The sequence below is a fragment of the Panthera uncia genome, chromosome A2 (genome assembly GCF_023721935.1).
Source record: "Panthera uncia isolate 11264 chromosome A2, Puncia_PCG_1.0, whole genome shotgun sequence".
In the NCBI taxonomy this organism is placed as follows: Eukaryota; Metazoa; Chordata; class Mammalia; order Carnivora; family Felidae; genus Panthera; species Panthera uncia.
The window spans coordinates 48,777,537-48,793,495 of NC_064816.1; the positions used below are offsets into that span (position 1 = coordinate 48,777,537).

The window sequence follows — 15,959 nt, forward strand, 5'->3', positions numbered from 1 at the left end:
ATGACCACCTCTCACTTCTCCCTTCCTTCTTCTTCTTCTAACAGGAGATGAGACATGGTGGGACTGACCCCTGCTTGCAAAGTCATACAAGATGGTCCATCAGTCATGGGACCCAGTTTGACCAGAGTGCTTGTCTCTAGTGATTGGGTTAGAAAGAGAAACATATTCCATGCGGAGCCAATGAGAATCTTCCCTGAGAGCTTTCTAACAACCATACTCTCAGATCCTCTCTCCTCCGGGGTTGCTAAGCTAGGATATCAGGAATCTTGGGCTGCCTGCAGTCATCTTGTCCATCACAAGGAGAGTCCAGGCCTTGACAACAGCATCTGCATCCTGGATCTAGTGAAGCCTAAACAAGACTTACATCCAGACCTTCTCAGTTATTGGATCCAATAAATTGTCATTTTCACTGATGTGAAAGAATACTGATGTAATCTGTGCTTATGTTGGTCTGAATGTACCAGAATGACCACAGAGCAAGACAGTCTTCTGAAACCCTCCACCAGGCACAAGCTTTCAAACAGTCCCTACAAAAGGAACAATTTCCAACCAATCAAAGCATAAGCTCCTTAAAGGCTGGGACTTCCTGTAGTTCTGATCACAAAGACTTGCATATAGAAGGAGCTCTATAATTGCCTGTCTATGAGCTAACTAATACACAGAAGCAATAGGAAACCAGAAAGCAGTAAAAAGTGGCCATCTTTGAATCTCCCCCCCCCCCTCCAAAAAACCCATGCATTCATGTCAACATGGGACCAGCTGGCAAAATTTTTTTTGACACAACAATTCCTGAGTGAAATCAATTTTCTTTGCTCTGAAAATCTTGCCATGGGTGATTGATTTAGTTTTCTTTTAAAGTTTTTTTTTTTTTTTGAGAGAGAGAGAGAGAGCAAACGAGGGAGGGGCAGAGAGAAAGGGAGACAGAATCCCAAGCATGTTCCATGCTGTCAGCACAGAACCTAATGTGGGACTCGAAATCACAAACTGTGAGATCATACCCTGAGCCGAAATCAAGAGTTGGCACTTAACCATCTGAGCCACCCAGGCGCCCCTGATTTAGTTTTCAGTGCAGGGATAATTGAACTTTTAGGGGGAAGCCCTCAAAAATTATTACCATAGGTCCCGGGCCTTCATGAGCTGTATTTGAAAGGTTCTGTTTTTAAAGGGCAAACTAACAGGTGGGTCATTTCCAGTGCTAATGTCACCCTTCGTGCCTAGAAAAATAAGATCATCCTAAAATGTTGGGTTTTAATGACAAGTCTCCCTCCACTTCTCTGAAGGAGACCATTAGAAACAATCCTCGAGAAAAGTGGAGGCCGCCTCAACTCTCAGCTATCCTCTAGGGCCTCTCTTGTAGCACCTTGCCAGGTGCTACAGCAGCAAAGGCTCGTCTCCCTCTGCTCGACTAGATGTTCTCATGTTGGGTTACCTTTGGGGACAGTTCATGGCTTTCCTAGTTCTGGGGTTCCAAGCAAACAATAGGAAACAAATTAAATAAAACAAAAGTTTTGGCTCTTTTAGCTGTAAATCCCACATTGTTTCCACGCTCCTGCTTGTTTTCTAAGCAATAACAAAACTTGAGACCCACAGATGTTCCCTATTTAAATACATGATATATGTACCACTGGCCATCTCCCAGAGCAATTGTGCATTTATTTCCCAAGCAAAGGCTTAAAAGGCGTGTCTCAGAGGAATGGGGCTTCTTCAGTTTGTCCTGGAAGGTCAGCTTATCCCTGGAAACAGCAGTTTAGACAGCTAGTTGGCTGTTTCTCTTAGCTGTGTCCTCACTTGCCAGTAAGTGGGCTGTGGGCATTCTGCCATGTCACAACCCCTTGTCCCCAAACAACAGCCATAGCCTAGTCTCTCCCCCACCTTCCATCCGGACCCTTGTTACTCTTCCCCTCTCCCCTATCATCTTCCTGTTCCTGTTCCTGGACACCTCCCTGCTTTTCCTCCCCTTCCCAAACTAGTCTATGTCTCCTGTTGCTGCAGCTCCAAATGTTGTCATCTGCATGTTTGTGTAAGAAGCTGGAATGCACACTTGAGCCCTGAACTCTTCCCCCTGTTGCCGGAGCCGGGATACCAGATTGCAGGAAGCAGGAAGGCCCTGGGACTGCTCATCAGAGGTTCTTGGCAGCAGTGGGCCCCACCGATGCATGCCCAGGAGCTCAGCAATGTCACCCTCCTCCCCCTGTAATTACTCTCCAGCATCCCTCTGGCATGCTGTTTGCACTGAAGGCCTCTGTTTTCAGAAATGCTTAACAAAACAGGTCTAAGGAAGTCCAAGCATACCTTGGAATGACTACAAACAAGTGCTCTGACAGGCTAGGAGTTTCTAGATCTCTACTAGTAACACTAAGTATTATTATTAATAACACTTGCTATCATTGTTAATTATAATGCCCAGTACTATTACTACTAATACTACTTGTCAGTATAGATAATGACAACAACACTGTTAGTGAACTATACTAGCTATTGTTCATGAATCTCTCAGCATGTGCCAGGCCCAGTGATGCCTGCTTTACAGATAATCACTCACTTAAGCCTAATATCAGCCCTTTCTTTATGGGAGGCACTATCATTAACCTTACTTTAAAGATTGGGACATAGGAGCTCAGGGAGGGTGAGTAATATGCCCAAGACCATAGAGCTGGCAGATGGGATGCTCTCAAACATTCCACTCTACTGCCCCCACTGGGAGAATTAGCACTCTATGTGCCTTAAGAATTTTTTTCCCCAAGCATTCCCAAATAATTATAAAACATGGATACTCCTCTGCCTTTAGTATGAAGAGCATAGTGACATTTACAAGGCTCTGCTTTAGATCATCGTAAATATCAGATAACACACAGTGCCTAGGGCCACTCCGCAGAATCTCCCGTTATCTGTGGCCAAGTCCCTGCCCTCCCCCTGGCCTCCAGGTCAAGGCAGAAGGAGATGGGGTGGAATGCTGACCTGAGTCTCTCTCGAAACAGAACATATTCAGTAGTCTTTCTGGATTACATCCCTGATGCCGACCTACATTTTTTGTTTCTTTTTTTTTGCCATGAATCTCTTACAGATAAGGAGAGAAAAATTTGTAGTGAGGGAAGGGGAGCATGACAAAGCTATCTTTCTGAAAAACCAGTATCTATGAAAACCTGAAGCCACTGAGTTTTGAGCTGTTTTTTTTTCCTCTCTCTAGATGATCTTCGAGGTGAATACAAATGTTGTCAGGCTTATTTGTTAGATTCAAAATATTATTAATCACGTATTACTGCTGCATCACTGATCCGAGACATCACTTTAACCTCCTTGTCATTTTATCATCTGATCTTTTTTTTCATCTGCATTGTTGTGAACAGGATGTAATACAGACTGCTTTGGCGTTTCAAAAATGTCTGTAGCCAGGGCACCCGGGTGGCTCAGTCGGTTAAGCGACCGACTTCGGCTCAGGTCATGATCTCGCAGCTAATGGGTTCGAGCCCCGCGTTGGGTTCTTTGCTGACAGCTCAGAGCCTGGAGCCTGCTTCAGATTCTGCGTCCCCCTTTCTCTCTGCACCACCCCCCTCAAAAATAAATAAACATCAAAAAAATTTTTTAAATGTCTGTAGCCAGCTACCCAGCACCTTTCTACCCATTTTCCCATCCACCCGTCTATATGTCCACCCATCCACCCACCCACGTACTCGTGAACCTACCCACCCGTCTACTCATCCATCCATCCTTTCCTTCCTTTCTATTCCCATAGCACCCTCCCTGACCCAGGCTCCTACCATCCCTTCACCACTAATCTGCATATTAGTGTGTATGTGTAATAACATGTAACTGCTCTCCCTGAGTCCAGCATCTCTCTTTCAAAGCCATCAAATATATCAAATCAATCATCCTTAAAGTTGGCTCTGGTTACGTCATCTCCATTCAAGAACTGTCAGTGATTCTCCAATGTCTAGAAAATAAAGCCCAACTTATTCTGACATCCAAGGGCTTCTTCAATCTGTCTCCAACTGGCCTTTCTCCCCCCACCTTTATTTCAGTTCTCCAATATTTCAAACATACAGAAGGGTAGAGAAAACAATAGCAAACACTCATGAACATGCCACCCAAATTAGATTTTTCTGTTTTTGCTCCAAAACTACTCTTAGAAAGCAAAATGTTCCAGATACCACTGAAGTGCCCTTTGTCCCCTTTCTTCCTCCCTCCTTCCTCAACTGCTACTCTGCAGCTAGTGTGCCTTCCACAGCCCACCTTTGCATACCTTTAGGTCACACAGGTTTCTAATACTATAAACAATATGAACTAGGGGCGCCTGGGTGGCTCAGTCGGTGAAGCATCTGACTTCAGCTCGGTTCATGATCTCATGGTTCATGGGTTTGAGCCCCACATCAGACTCTGTGCTGAGAGTGTGGAACCTGCTCGGGATTCTCTCTCTCCCTTTCTCTCCACCCCTCCCCAACTCATGCGCACACGCGCGCGCTCTCTCTAAATAAATAAATAAAAACTCAAAAACAAACAATATGAACTATTAATTTGTTTTAAATTGTTTAAAAATATCACAGCTTAGCTTGCTTTTTTCATCCAATGTTGCATTTTCCAGTTTTATCTACATTGTTACATACACATCTAGTTCCATCATCTTAAGGACTGTATGCTATTCCATTGAATGACTATAGATAGTTTATTTAGCCATTCCCTTCATGATGGACATTGAAGTGATTTTTTTTTCTTTACTATAAACACTATTGCAGCAAACACCCTTGTACAAGGTTTGTGTGTGTGTGTGTGATATACTAGAATATTTTTAGATTATACTCAGACGTGGAATTGCTGGGTCACAGGGTGTATACCTCTTCCTTCACTGTTGCTACATTAAGCCCAGTTGTTCCCTAAAGGGGCTGGACCAATTTACAGGTCATGGAGCTCCCTGTTGCCCCACATTCTTGTCAGCACTTAGGACTGTCCTACCAGTCTAAATGGGAGTCAAATTGTGTCTCATTTGGTTTTCTCTTTCCTTATTTGTTGTTGCAGGAAGATTTTTTTTTATTCGAACATAATGGAATTTGTCAATATTTTTCTTTAGAGTTTGTGCTTTTCTTATGTTTCCTTTAGGCAAAAGAAACATTCTTTTTTATGTTTCTTTTCCTATCCCCAGGGTTTTAAATATAACCTCCTACATTTTCTTCTATAGTTTTAAAGTATTGCTTTTTACCTCTAGTGTTTTAATCTACCTAGAATATATTGTTGTGAATGAAGGTAGAGGTCTCATTTTTCCATATAAAAAAATATGTGTGTGTGTATGTGTAAAATCATTTCCCAAAAATAGCCCCCAAAATGACAACCAGTGGAATCTACCGACCAATCTGTAATGCAACACTGTCATGTACTGTGCTCTCATTTGCAAAAAGTCCTGTTCTGTCCCATTAGTCAGCTTACCTAGCACTGCTCTAGAACTGCCTGTTTTACTATCACTTTAGAGGAGCTCTCGATACCTGATAAGGCCAATGCTTCAACAAAAATTTAAAAATATAACCCACAGACCTTATTTTCTTATCAACTGTGATAAAGTTATAAGTTAAAAGCAAGCATAAAGCTTTAAAAAAAAAAAAACCTTTGAAACTAAACACAATTCTGAATAATTCATGGGTCAAAGAAGAAATTGCTATGGAAATTATGAAATATTAATCTCTGAATGACAATGAAAGCATCACTTATTGAAACTTTTAGGATGCAGCTAATTTGTAGCATTAATGGCATTAATCTTCAATCATTCTTATTTTTTAATGGACCTGGCTGACACACAGGAATATGATTAATTTCTGCAACCAGCCATCTTGCTGAATTCTCTTCAGCAGGAAGTATGATATTTGCTGTTGGCTTTTGGTAAATGCCCTTTATCAGGCTAAAGAAGTTTTCTGCTTATTCCTGTTTGCTAAGAGTTTTTGTCTTAAATGGTGAAAATTTAGAAACATGCCTTTTAAAAGTCAAGAATACCACTTCTCTCCCATATCCCTCCATACTCTACGAGATGAAGGTCCTAGCCAATATAATAAGGCAAGAAAAAGAAATAAGAGGTTATAAAAGAAGAGACAAGGCCACCATGATTTAGAACTAATCGGTGAGTGGCTTTCTGAGCATATTTTTTCTTGTTTCTGACACTTTGTTTAATCTGTATGCCCTGAATAAAATATTCCTTCATCCCATCTCCAAAATTAAGTCTCACTGTGTTCTTTCTCAAAGCCCCAATAACCATCCTAATAAAGCTAATATTTATTGATTACTTACTGTGTACCAGGTAGTGGTTTTATATAATCTTTCTTTAATCCTTACAACAACCCCATGAAGGAGGTTATTATTAGCTTCATCTTGAAAATGAACTCACATGGTCAGAAAGTGGCAAAATAGGGACTGAGCCAGGGAATCCGCTCACAGCCCTAACCACTGCACTGGACTGCAACATTGACCTATCAGCTCGTGATACAGGACCCAGACATTTCTGTCCACCAGCCTTTGCTTTGGTCTGGAATCCCATGTCTGACTTTTCTCAAATCTCTGCATATCTGTATGGACACAGTGATGTGCCACCCAGGTCACTTTCAGTCCCTTTTAATCCCCCAGCTGTGTGGAGGGCTGCTGGCAGACAGGAACTACCTTGGCTAAAGAGCAGTTAGCCAAGACCTAGGTCTGCCTAAGACCATGCCCCCTTCTGGGAGCACCAAAAAGGTAAAGGTCCATCCTCCTTGCCCCTACTCAGGAGAACTCAGAAGGGCCAGCCCAGCTTCCAAGCTCCCCCAAGGAGTCAATTGAGGCTTTAGCTGTGACTGCACCACAGCCCAACTTCTCCATTCACTGACTCCTGCTTTCCCTCCTTTCCTTCTGCAGGTGGAAACCCCAAGAACATTTGCTAATATACCCCTGCGTTGTAATCACTCTCAATCATCTTCCTGGGGAACCCAAACTGGGATAAATCCTAATCTTTCAGGACTCACTTCAAATGCTGCATCCCCAACATAAAACCTTCCCTGAGCCCCAACCCCCAGCCCAGATTAGAAGTCCTCCTCCCTCTGAACCAACATCCCTCTCTACTACATTTGAATCACAGCCACACACCTGTCTTTGCTTCCATTCTACAGTGTGATCTCCCTGAAAGAGGGCACTGTGTCTGACTCATCTATCTTCTTCACCACCTGTCTAACACCAAACATGGGCTCCAGTCACACACATCTGGACTCCAATTCCAGCTCACCTTCATCAGCATCAGTTCCCTCATCTGTAAAATGGGATGATGACAGTATCTTGCTCTTAGGATTTAAGAATTAAGTATCTTTGGAGTTCTTAGCCCAGAGCCCAGCACACAGTAAGCACTCACTGTTTGCTTTCTATGATTATTGTTTGCCTACTGTCATGATAGCACTAATAAATGTTTATTGAGGGGGTTGAATGCCTGATGGTGACCAGCTCAGCAGGCTGTACTAGCAGAGTGAGTGTTCACGACTTCATCTCCGTGGGAGCCGGTGGAGATTGGCTGAGGGTTTCTCGTTCCCTTGGCACTTTGCCCACTTGCTCTGTCTCCATGTAGGCCTCCTAGCTGGACCCTCCAGCATGCAAACCCTCACTCTCTCCTGCAACCACGAAATAAAAAATAAACTTGGCTTTGAATCCAAGGCCATTGGTGCTTTTGATCTTGGTTACAAAGCAAGGCAATTATTGGACACAAAAGCCCTGATTTATTTATGAAATGCGACGGACATCTTCGAGGCGGGAACGAAAAAGCTCACTGAAGACCAAGACCTATTGCCACACAGTGAATGGCTGCTTTCAAACACAAGCCCCCCAGATGCCTTCTCTTCTCTGCTGAGAGTCTTTCCTCATTAGTGCTTCCTCCAGAACACCGCAGCTCCCAACAATCAAATTCACTTCACGGCCAGGCAAGTAATTAAATTCTGCAGGCATCGGAGCATAGAATAATGGATGGCTATTGTTAAGGAGGCTGAGACTGAAAATGGAATGAATGGGCTTCAATGCCCAGTCTCAGACACGGTAGGGGCAGGAAGGGAGAGCAGGCAGGATGCAGATGGACTCTCCCCCCCCCCCCCCCCCACCACTGGTGCTCCACAGGGGTTAGTAGATTCAGTACAGGACCTGGAGTGGAAAAACCTGCATTTGGGGCCAGATGCTGTGCTTACCAGAGGCAGGCCGCAGTTTCCTCACCTGTGAAACAAGGAGGTCAGTTATTCTCCCTGTGTAGTCCCCAGACCAGCAGCATCAGCATCGCCAAGGAACTTGTTAGAAATGCAGATTCTCAGGCCTCTCTCCCCCTTACTAAATCAGACATTGTGGCAGTGGGGCCTAGCAATCTGCTTAACAAGACCTCTAGGTGTTTCTGATGCTAGAATTTGTGAATCACTGGTAGATAATGTTTAAAATTGAGGCCACAAACTCAAATGCATGAAGGGGCCAGGGAGGCAAAATAAAGGAGCCAAGCAGGTATGCTACACTAGACGACAGCAAGGACCCTGGGGCAGTGGGGAGAGTGTGCCCTGCCTATAGGGGCTACCAGCTACTCAGTCCCAGCCAACTTAACCAAGAATTACCTATGGGGATCTGATATTGACAGGACTTCTTCAAAATGCAAAGTCCTAGTTTTTATGTGAACCCCTACAATTTTCAAATATTGGTTTTATTTTTCTTAACATAGTGAGGGCCATGCAGATTATCCTTGAGAACCAAATTCATCTGAAGACTGCCATTTTGCAGCCTCCCTTTTGAGTTACCTTGGACCTCCACTGTGATATACCCATTGTGCTCTTGACTTTCTCCAAACACTGAACTTCCAACGTCCTTTCTCCATTTGGCAGACTCCTATTCATCCTTCAATACCCAACTCAAGGGTCACCCACTGTGAACTCATCCTCAAGCGTCTGACCCACTTTCCACCTCTCCACTAAGAAGGTAAAGAAGAATCAAATATGAGGTTAAAGAATTGACACACCAAAGAAGGGAACACAGAGGGAGACATAGAGAAGTTATAAAAGTCTTTCCCCACAGAGGAGGAATAAGGACCTCTCAGAAGAGTTACCCTATTGCTGCTTGAAAAATCACTTAAATAAAACAGTTATCCCATTAGACCAGAATCTAACTTTGTATTTATTTTAGAGAGAGAGCGGGGCAGGGAGGGGCAGAGAGAGAGAGAGAGAGAGAGAGAGAGAATCCCAAGCAGGCTCCATGTTCAGCACAAAGCCCGACATGGGGCTCAATCCCATGACCCTGGAATCATAACCTGAGCCAAAATCAAGAGTCAGATGCTCAACCAACTGAGCCACGCAGATGCCCTGAGCAGAATCTAATAAGATGAAGTTTGAAAAGACCAAATATAAAGAAACGCAAGTACAGAATTCAAAAGATAGATTTTAAAAAAACAGCTGGCATAAAAATACCAGGGATTCAAGCAGGGAGCTCAGAGGGAGCCAACCATGTGAAGAGACTGAGGTCAAAAAGGCAAAAGCCTGCATAAGTTGCATTACTAGAAAGAATGTGTCTAGACAGCTCTGTTCTACTCTTAGCCCTTCAAACCTTCCTGGAGTATTCTGAATAGATCTGAATGTTAACTTGTGCAGGTCAGAGAAGCCTGGGGCATGACTTGGGGGGGGGGGGTGGGGAAAGCATGAAGCCAAATCACAGGGTGAACTGAAGGGACCTGGGGTGTTTACTCAGAGGTGGGAAAGATCTGGCTGGGTGGTCATGACTTCTATCTTCGAGCAACTGACAAGTCTCCACGTGGATTGGTCTATGTGGCCCTCAGGACGTGACCAGGATCATGAGTGTAAACACTGAGATTTTATTTCAACATTGGGGAGAACTTTCTATTGATCGTGGTTGTCCCCAAATGGAATGAGCTATCCTGAGAGGTAATGAATACCATTTCTTAGGGACATCTAGCAGAGGGAGGGCCAGCTCCTGCAGAGAATGATAAAGGGACTAGAAAAGAGGCCTAGTGGGCATCTGTTGTTTTATTTCTCCCTTCTTATAAGAGGACTCCAGTTTTTCAGGGGAACCACCCATTCTCTGTTCATGGGTTAGGTGGAGTTGAGTGTGTACGTGGCTTCAGGGGTGGGGATGTTTCCTGAGCCTGGTCAGTCAGAGCATTGCCTCCCACTGGCCACAGGTGCAGCTTCAGGAGCGCTGGTGTGACCCATGTTGAGCAATCAGAGCCTGTAAGACTCAATTCTGGGAGAAAGGAGCTCTCACTTTCCATGGGGCTTGATGCAGGGGGGATGTAAGCCTGGAGGGGGGGGCATGTGGTTATCACATGGAGAGAGACTTCCTGTGAAAGAGTCCTTCACCCCACCCCCCAAAAAATTGAGGAAACAGAGAAAACTGGAGCAGAGCTGCAGAGAGATGGGAGTTCTTCTGTGCCCTTGAAGCCCCCATGCCTAAAGCCAGCCTTGCTCTGGAGAGCTGGTAAGTCCCTTTCCTCCTTCAAGTCAGTTGAGTTGGGTTTCTGTTGTTCACAACCATAAAAGCTCTGACCAACATGATGGCCTCTAAGGTCTCAGCCAGTTCCTTTGGCTACACTGGATCCTTATCTCATACTTAAAGCAAGGGCCACCTGTGTGCATATGTCCACTTGCCCGCAGGAATCCTAGGATGGCTTGTGGAATGGGTAGTGCTGCTTCTAGTCATAAGAACAGACTGCACTGCAAGGGGAAATGGAGAATCATGAGAAGGTAAGTTATTAAGTCAAAGACACCCTGAGTCAGCGAGAACCTGGTAGGCAGAGCAGCTGCCCCAGACCCAAACCCAGGAAGGACAGCTGGCCTAGAAGCTTCTCCCTTCCTGCAGATGCATGAGCAGCTCATGACTTGGTGGGTGGGGAAGGAACATCCCCTCGAGTGTTAGGACCCAGCTCAGGAATAGGGAGGAGGCTCCAGTCTTCAGGGTCACTAGAGAGCCACCATTTAATGAGCACCTGCTGGATGCCAGGCCTGTGTTGGGCACTTGGCCTACCTCTGCTCTTCAGAGCAGCCCCCTAGAGTGGGCACTGTCACCGTCTCCATCTCCTAGATGAGAAAACTGAGGCTCAGAGATTGGCCCGGGTTCACAAGTCAGTGAGGGGCAGTTCTGAGACAAACTTCAAAAGCCCAGCCATACTGCTTCCTGCCGGTGATGAAAATGGGCCCAAAGTGGACAAGTCTGGGTTCTCTGGCAGTTTTTCAGGCTTTACCTCCTCATTAGTAAGATGGAGTAAATGACGATCCCACTCCCCAGTCTGACCAGAGACGGCCTCACTGGTGCTAGAGGTCTGCGGGATCTATTAGTACATAAGGAGTGCAGCCTCCGTGCTGAGATTATCTATAACTGATGTGACACAAAGGGACCAGGTTGTGCTAAATCAGCCAGCCAGACTCTTCTCCGGCTCTCTCCCGGCCCACAGGGGCCAGGCCGTTTCCTTTGTTCCACAGGCACAGGCCTGGTAACAAGGCAGCCAGAAGCTCAGCTGTCGACATTTTTTCATTATTTTCTACCCTGTTAACCTCCATCACCAGTGAGGCTGCTGTCAGCCTAAATGAGAACTGAAAAGATTTATCTCACTTGTCCCAGGGATCAGTCAGGAAAAAGACCCTTCATTTCCTAACGGCCCTGATGACCCTTTCTCTGTGAATCACTCCCACCCAGGAAAAAGATGTGACACTGGCAGCAGGCGGGGGCTTCTGGCCAGACCGAGTGATCGGAATCAGCTGTTTGGTTTTGCAAAGCACTGTGATTTTTTTTTTTATTGCACTGTATTTACCTTCCTAATTATGTTTGCTCACACAAATATTAAACTTAGACCACGTTTCATAAACACTGCCCCAGGAGGGGACCGGCACATATTGTGTGGTGGGAGGGAATTAGCCTGTGATTACCATTTTGCTGTAGAAGTTGTCCTCAAAGTGGACAATCCAAATACAGACCACAGAGAGATTATTACATTTCAAATCAACTTGTTCTCCTCCTTGTGCTTCTAGCAATCCCAGGTCACCTAATCCCTAAAATTGGCGCCTAGTAAGATGAGCTCAATAATTTTGGTAATAACACTCACGTTGGTAGAGTGGTAGCCAGCTTTCCTGAACACTTACTGTCCGTGTCTTTCTTCGGACTAACACCCTCTTTTTTAAAAAAAATTTTTAATGTTTGAGAGAGAGAGAGAGAGAGAGAGAGAGAAAGAGAGAGAGAGGGGAAGGGGCAGGGAGGGAGACAGAGAATCCGAAGCAGGCTCAGCGTTCTCAGCACAAAGCCCAACACGGGGCTTGAACTCATGAACCATGAGATCATGACCCGTGCCAAAGTCATTTTTGTTTTTTCCTTTTTATTTTTTTTTAAAGAGTTAACACTCTCTTAATCGTCCCCAAGGCCCTGTGTGTCTTTTTATCCTCACAATGAAGAAACTGAGGCACAGAGTTAAAGTAACAACACCCAAAGACACACAGCTGATAAATGATGGAATCAGGATTGTGAACCTATGACCCCAGAAATATAAAACCTCTGGACCCAGAGACCACACCCTGGTCAACGCCTCCCTGTCCTTCACATGTACTACTGGGAAGTAGTTGACCCTAAAACCATTTGATAGGACACAGAAGATAAGGCTCGCTGAAGCCAAAGGACTAGCCCATTTTACAGAGAGGACACTGAAGTTCACAAAGGTGGGTTCAGTTCTACAAACATTACACACATCATCTACTGTCTGCCAGGCACTGTGCGAGAGGCCTGGGATATAGAGGCCTCAGGGCGCATACAAGTGACTGTTCCCTGCACACCTGACTTCTGGGCATTTATACAGGTAAAACCTTTCTGAAAACAACTGAGCACTTTGCTACAAGTCTTAAAAATGAGCAAACTTTTGACCCAAAAATTCCTGTTGCAGAAACCGACCATAAGATAATAGCAGTGACCGTGACATAAGTATATATACAAAGACACTCACAGCAGTGTTATTTCTAAGAGTAAAATAATGGAAATAAGCTAAGTGTTCAACAATAAAAGATTGGTTAAATAAATGAGGGTAATCTATGAAATTCTATGGCATCATTTAAAAGTGGTACAGAAATATACTTATTGACTTGGGAAAATTTTGCCATACAGTGTTATGTAATTTGTTAGGTGACATAAGAAGACAGTAAAGTCATATACGCAGTCTCGTGTCATTTGGGAAATGTATACTGGAAATGTATAGATATGAGAACTTACAAAAACTGTATTTGCGTTTATATGTTTAAGGAAATTCCTATGGCACCAAAGTGATTGCTGCAGAGTGGTACCATTCCAAGTGATTTTAAATTTGTGTGTGTGTGTGCTCATGTCCATTTCCCCAAATTTCCTACAATGAACATGTAGTATTTGCCAACCATGCAGACATTTTAATTTTTGTGGGGGTGGTTGTGGAAGTGGCTGAGGCCACCAGCCATATCTAGGATTCAGACTCAGAGTCTGGGACACCATGTCCAGCCCTCGGCCCCTTGCACCCTTCAACACACCTCCCCTCCTGGTCCCATCTCCACAAACCATATCCCACCCTGGCACCCTGGCAGTGTTGCCATGGCCAGCCTGGGGCAGAGATATCCGAGCAGGTGGAGTGGCCTGCTTGCCCACCTTTTTGAAGAGTCTGATGACATCCTCGCTGATCTGTGAGAGGCGGACGATGACATTGTTCATGAAGATGTCGTTGAGGGTGGCATGATCTCGACTCTCCCGCCTGGTCTGATGCAGGACCAGATACCAACAGTTCACAGGTGAGAGGAGGTACTGGTCCTTCCTGTGGAAACCAAGGCAGCTCAGGTTGGCCTCACTGGAACTGTCACCCACACAAGTGTTCTGCATTGTCATCCACTATAGCTCTTTTGAACTTCATGAGGCCCTTTCAAGTTCAGTTTCATTGGAACACATTTACAGCTAGTGAAGCGATCCCCCCAAGGTCCCAGAGCAGTGCTGGGGCCAAACCCAGGTCTTTGGGTTCTAAGTCCTATCCCATTCTCCTCTCCCACTGCATGCGGAATTTGCTACGTGCATCACTCCCTTCTGGGCAGAAGCTGCCTTCCGTGGGGCTAAGAAATACTCATCCAATTGTGCTTGAAATGTTCCTATTAGTGCTAAAACTATGCAGTGGAAAAACAAAAGTGGACCCTTCCCTGACTCCCCCAGCCCCTTTGTCCTCTTCCAGGGCCAGCTTCTCTGTCTTGGTCTCCTGGAAACACATGTCTTTGTCTACGAGTGGAGCTGGGGGCTTGTTAGGATTTCAGCTTCTGTATTCGGGAGGATGTCAACCCATCTTCCCAAATGGGATGCATGAGTAAAGTACATACAAGACAAATAAATCCGCCCCCACCTCTGCCCCGTAACAACTGATAGGTCTTAGCAGACTCCAGCCGGGCATTTTGCTAAAACAGGGGTTCTCAAAGTGTGGTCCTCAGACCAGCAGCAACATCACCAGAGATCTCACTAGAAATGCAGGTTCTCAAGCCCCATTCCAGACCTGCTGAATCAGAAATTCTAGAGGTGGCAATCCGGGTTTTAACACACCTTCTATGGGATTCTGATTCAAGCCAAAGTCTGAGAACCAGATATCTACATACCATAGAGATATGTTTGAAATGGGATATAAGAAATAGGATGTTTCTGAAAAAGGAAATGGGGGAATATCTCTCACTTGTGTACACTTTCCCAAAGGCCCCTCTGTTGGCCTCAGTAAAGGGTGTGAGTGTGTGTGTATACACACACACGTATACATATATCTGTATATATGTATACACATATACATATATGTATGCATATATTTACACATGTGTGCACATGTATATATACACATATATGTATATATGCACAGACATGTATATACATATGTGTGTGCACATATATATACCCTACTCTCCAAAAAGAAAGAAGTAAGGGTAATTAGAAACCGATAATCTCATGTTGCCACATGTGGTGTTGTGCTGTGTTCTTGCCCTCTGGCCCTGATTCTTCCCTTATTCTACTTCCCAGGGTGGGAAGGACATGTTGGAAAAGGCAGGTTGTGGGGGAGAAGACCATCTGCATGTGAAGGTGGTGGCCTCTAAGATAGCCCCAGACCTGCATTCTCCCCTCGGGCCCTCAGGATGGGCCACCCCAGAGGGCTGGCCACGGATATGCTCAGCTGCCCACTACCAGTGATTTTGAGGAAGGGAATTCTGCTGACTCTATGACCACATTATCCTCCCACAGCCAAGGGGATGTGCCGGGGGTGCAGCTCCAACAGCCTTGGGCACCTGCAGCACTCCCATGCCCCAGACCCCACTGCAACTCCTAAGCTTGGGAAGGACAGGTGAGGAGGGGCCTCTTAAAGGAATTTTCTGGCTGTCACCAAATGGGCTAAAACTCTGCCCAGCTAGCACGAATCCGGGAGAAGGGAGTTTGGTTTAGAGGATGGTTATGGTGGAAAATGCCTAAAGAAAAAGGAAGACAGGCTGCCATAGGAAAAAAAAAATGAACAAATTGCTTCTTTGCTTGTAACCTAGAGAAAAAGCTAGAACACGAAAAAATTCCACCACCCAGCCCAATTCCCTCAGCATTTACTCAGCGTCAGGTCTCAGATGGGCTGTGGGTGACCGTGACACAGACGTGCCTTGGAGGGGCTCCTTCTCAAGTGGCGGAGGCAGAAGAAAGGATTACAGTGGAAGGTGAGAAAGTGCTATAACAGAGACACACACAGAGCATCAGTTCCGCTTGAGAAGTTGGAGAAGGCACCACTCTCCCCCTGTGCTCTCCACATCCCAGGCACACACTCCCCTTTTCCGTTGTGCCAGGTTCCCTCCCACCTGGAGCCTTCATGCATGCTGTTCCCTCCATCTGGAATGCGTGAGCCCCTGCTCTTCTTGTGACTGCCTCCTTCTCTTCCTCTTGGTCTCAGCTTCAATGATACCTCCACAGAGAGTGCACCTGTGATCAAACACTAAGGCACGGGT

The 15,959-nt window shown here is 45.3% G+C and overlaps 1 protein-coding gene across 2 annotated transcripts in view; it reads right to left on the bottom strand.

Moving 5' to 3' along the window:
• The window catches only part of SRGAP3 (SLIT-ROBO Rho GTPase activating protein 3), a 257,503-nt gene that overhangs the window by 101,274 nt on the left and 140,270 nt on the right, over nt 1-15,959 (bottom strand). For both annotated transcript variants that reach the window (XM_049640934.1, XM_049640935.1), the window contains exon 3: nt 13,612-13,774. In XM_049640934.1, coding sequence (XP_049496891.1) covers nt 13,612-13,774 — 163 coding nt within the window. The remainder of the gene's footprint in view (nt 1-13,611; nt 13,775-15,959) is intronic.